This window comes from Penaeus japonicus, unplaced genomic scaffold (assembly GCF_977035675.1).
Source record: "Penaeus japonicus unplaced genomic scaffold, GWHDUDI00000001_assembly GWHDUDI00000040, whole genome shotgun sequence".
Taxonomy (NCBI): Eukaryota; Metazoa; Arthropoda; class Malacostraca; order Decapoda; family Penaeidae; genus Penaeus; species Penaeus japonicus.
The window spans coordinates 21,373,343-21,375,842 of record NW_028234442.1 but is presented as its reverse complement, the minus strand read 5'-3'; the positions used below and the strand labels follow the sequence as shown (position 1 = coordinate 21,375,842).

Below are 2,500 nucleotides of genomic sequence, written 5' to 3'. Positions count from 1 at the left end.
CGAGAAGGAGAGAAAAAGAATGAGAATTGGAAAGGGAGAGGATGAATGAGAGCTAGATATAATGTTTAGGTACACATTATTAACCAAGGCAGATCGAAAGTGATATACAAACTTACTATACTAAGCTAATAAAAGAGAATAAATTCTCATTTTTCAGTTGTCTTTGCCCTTTTTCTTGCAGTGAGGTGTTTTCTTTCTATCTGACAAAGGAAGACCTCAAGGAAGGGAGTAGCCTCGTGAATTGGAGCGTCACACTTGCACGGTTATGGCTCATGACGTGTGCTCCTTCGGACAAGGCGAAGGTGCAGAGGATCATCTCCGGCCTCCTACCACAAAACGTGAAACTCAAAGGGAAAAGTAAGCTGGATCTTGAGTTACGTGCTTGGGTTGAAGTTGTTGGTTGTGATAATTACTTTTCACCAAAATTTTGATTATGCAGTTGGCCATTATATAGATTTCCTTGACTGATCCCTCCTTACCCATCCCAGGTGGGTATTATTTGAGAGCAAGGCAGCTTCACACGACATATCACAACCTTTCGTTCATTCATTTTGATAATAGATCCATTTTTATGTTCATCTTTGTTTTGTGTTTGACTGTATTGTGAGACTTCTTTGTTCCATATGCCTGGCTTTATCAATTTTGCAGTTGACTAAAATTGTATTATAGGATGCACATCAGCTCTTTAAGTTCTATAAACTCAGTGTGATAGAAGTGTTGTGGGTTCATGGGAGGGCAAATATCAACTGAATTTTTTTCGTATTCATGTACTTTCGTAAACAAATATGAAAGGTATAACCATCCATAATAAATGTAACATGAAGAGATATGGAAGAGGAGAGAAACATGCTTATAACTGCCAATGTCACAGGGGTGTGAAAGAGGAAGAGGGGAAAGAGGGAGGGAGAGAGAGGAGAGGGGGGGAAGGGGGTGAGAGGGAGGGAGAAGGGAGAGAGAGGAGAGGGGGGAAAGGGGTAAGGGGAGAGGGAAAAGGGGTGAGAGGGAAGAGGGAAGAGGGAGGCAGCCATACTGGCACAGTGACACATTGACGCACTAGACATGGCATGAGTCACCTTGTCATTCCACAATGGGTTAAAAACTAAAACAGGAAATTATTATATTAATTACTATTGTATCTCAAAAATATTTTTGGAATTGACTAAAGAGATAAATTACTTAATGGTATAGTAATGAGTAATAATGGAAATATTTTCAAAACAGAATTTTATGCACTTTTTCATAGTTAATTTTGGTGAAATTTTTCAAAGGAAAAATTGATGTTTATTCAGTTCTTTGGTTTATTTATCAGGGAAGTTGTCAACAAAAGGCCTGCTAAAATTATCAATTACACAATTGGTAAAGGTGAGGTGACATTTTTATACTCTTACTAATTTGTATAAATACTGCAAATATGATGCATTTTTGACAGAATTTAGGACATTATGATACGTATCTTCCTTATTGGTGTCTGTAAAGAATTTATTAGCAATAATACACTTTTTCTTTTTGTTAGAAATTTGGCCTCACAAATTCAAAGGCAATCAAGGAGATGGACATGCTACTAGTTGAGGAAGAGGTATGTTGAATATAATGTGAAGAGGAGTCATCCGTCTCTACTAATAACACTTGTATAACTGCAGGTTTGGTTAGAGTTATTTAAAGTTACCAAACTATTCAGACTCCAGGACCTGGGATTTGAATTGTGCGAGTAGTATAGTTACATTCACTTCTATACTTTGTAAATTCAAGACATTAATGATATTGTGAGAAATTTATTATTAGCTTGATAAATTTTGTATTTCAGGGAAACTGCAAAATAGTTTAGCATTGTCTATGACTTCACTTAGAATTTTTGGTGATTTTTAAATCATTTTTGGCTTTTTAGTAAAGTGCAATTAAATTTATATAACTCAATTTTGAACCTTGGTGAAATGAAAGAGTCAATGCTTTTTCTGACATTCCCATTGTTATGAACTGTAAATCTCCTTTGTAGCTTCCCCTTTCTGATATAACATAATTTAGGTTATTGAAATGTTAATACAAGTCAAAGTCCTTTTTTTCTCCTTCTATTTTTATTGAGTATGGTGTCCCATGTTCCTGCTATTATGCCACATAAGATAAAGTAAAGATTAATATTTACAGGGATCTCATGCTTATCTGGAACTTTTGGAAATGGCTAACAAGATAGCTGAGACTTCTGTCCAACTTAGACTCATTGTTGGTAATATTTCTGAAGAAGAGAAGGAAACGCTCTCATCCCAAGCACTTTTCTCACCCTCTTCTGACTGGACTGCATCCACTCCCGATCGTCCTGCTGCCACCACAGTACAAAATAGCCCTGAAGTCAATGCCGATGTGGGTTGCTCGCAAGACTACATACCGAGTTCTCTGATAAATGAAAGATCTGCAAAAGAGCTTGTCAAGAATAAGCTGAAAAGGAAAGGAACAATCAGGGAAGGAAATCTGAATTGTGCCACTCCAGACGGGAAACATTCCACAG

General features: G+C 36.9%; 1 protein-coding gene across 1 annotated transcript in view; it reads left to right on the top strand.

Annotated features, from left to right (window-relative positions):
* Positions 1-2,500, top strand: part of LOC122258006 (uncharacterized) — a 13,382-nt gene that overhangs the window by 3,544 nt on the left and 7,338 nt on the right. Inside the window, exons 6-9 of the mRNA XM_086533818.1 lie at positions 182-357; positions 1,310-1,362; positions 1,514-1,576; positions 2,143-2,500. The exon at positions 2,143-2,500 is cut by the window's right edge and continues 741 nt beyond it. Coding sequence (XP_086389944.1) covers positions 182-357; positions 1,310-1,362; positions 1,514-1,576; positions 2,143-2,500 — 650 coding nt within the window. The remainder of the gene's footprint in view (positions 1-181; positions 358-1,309; positions 1,363-1,513; positions 1,577-2,142) is intronic.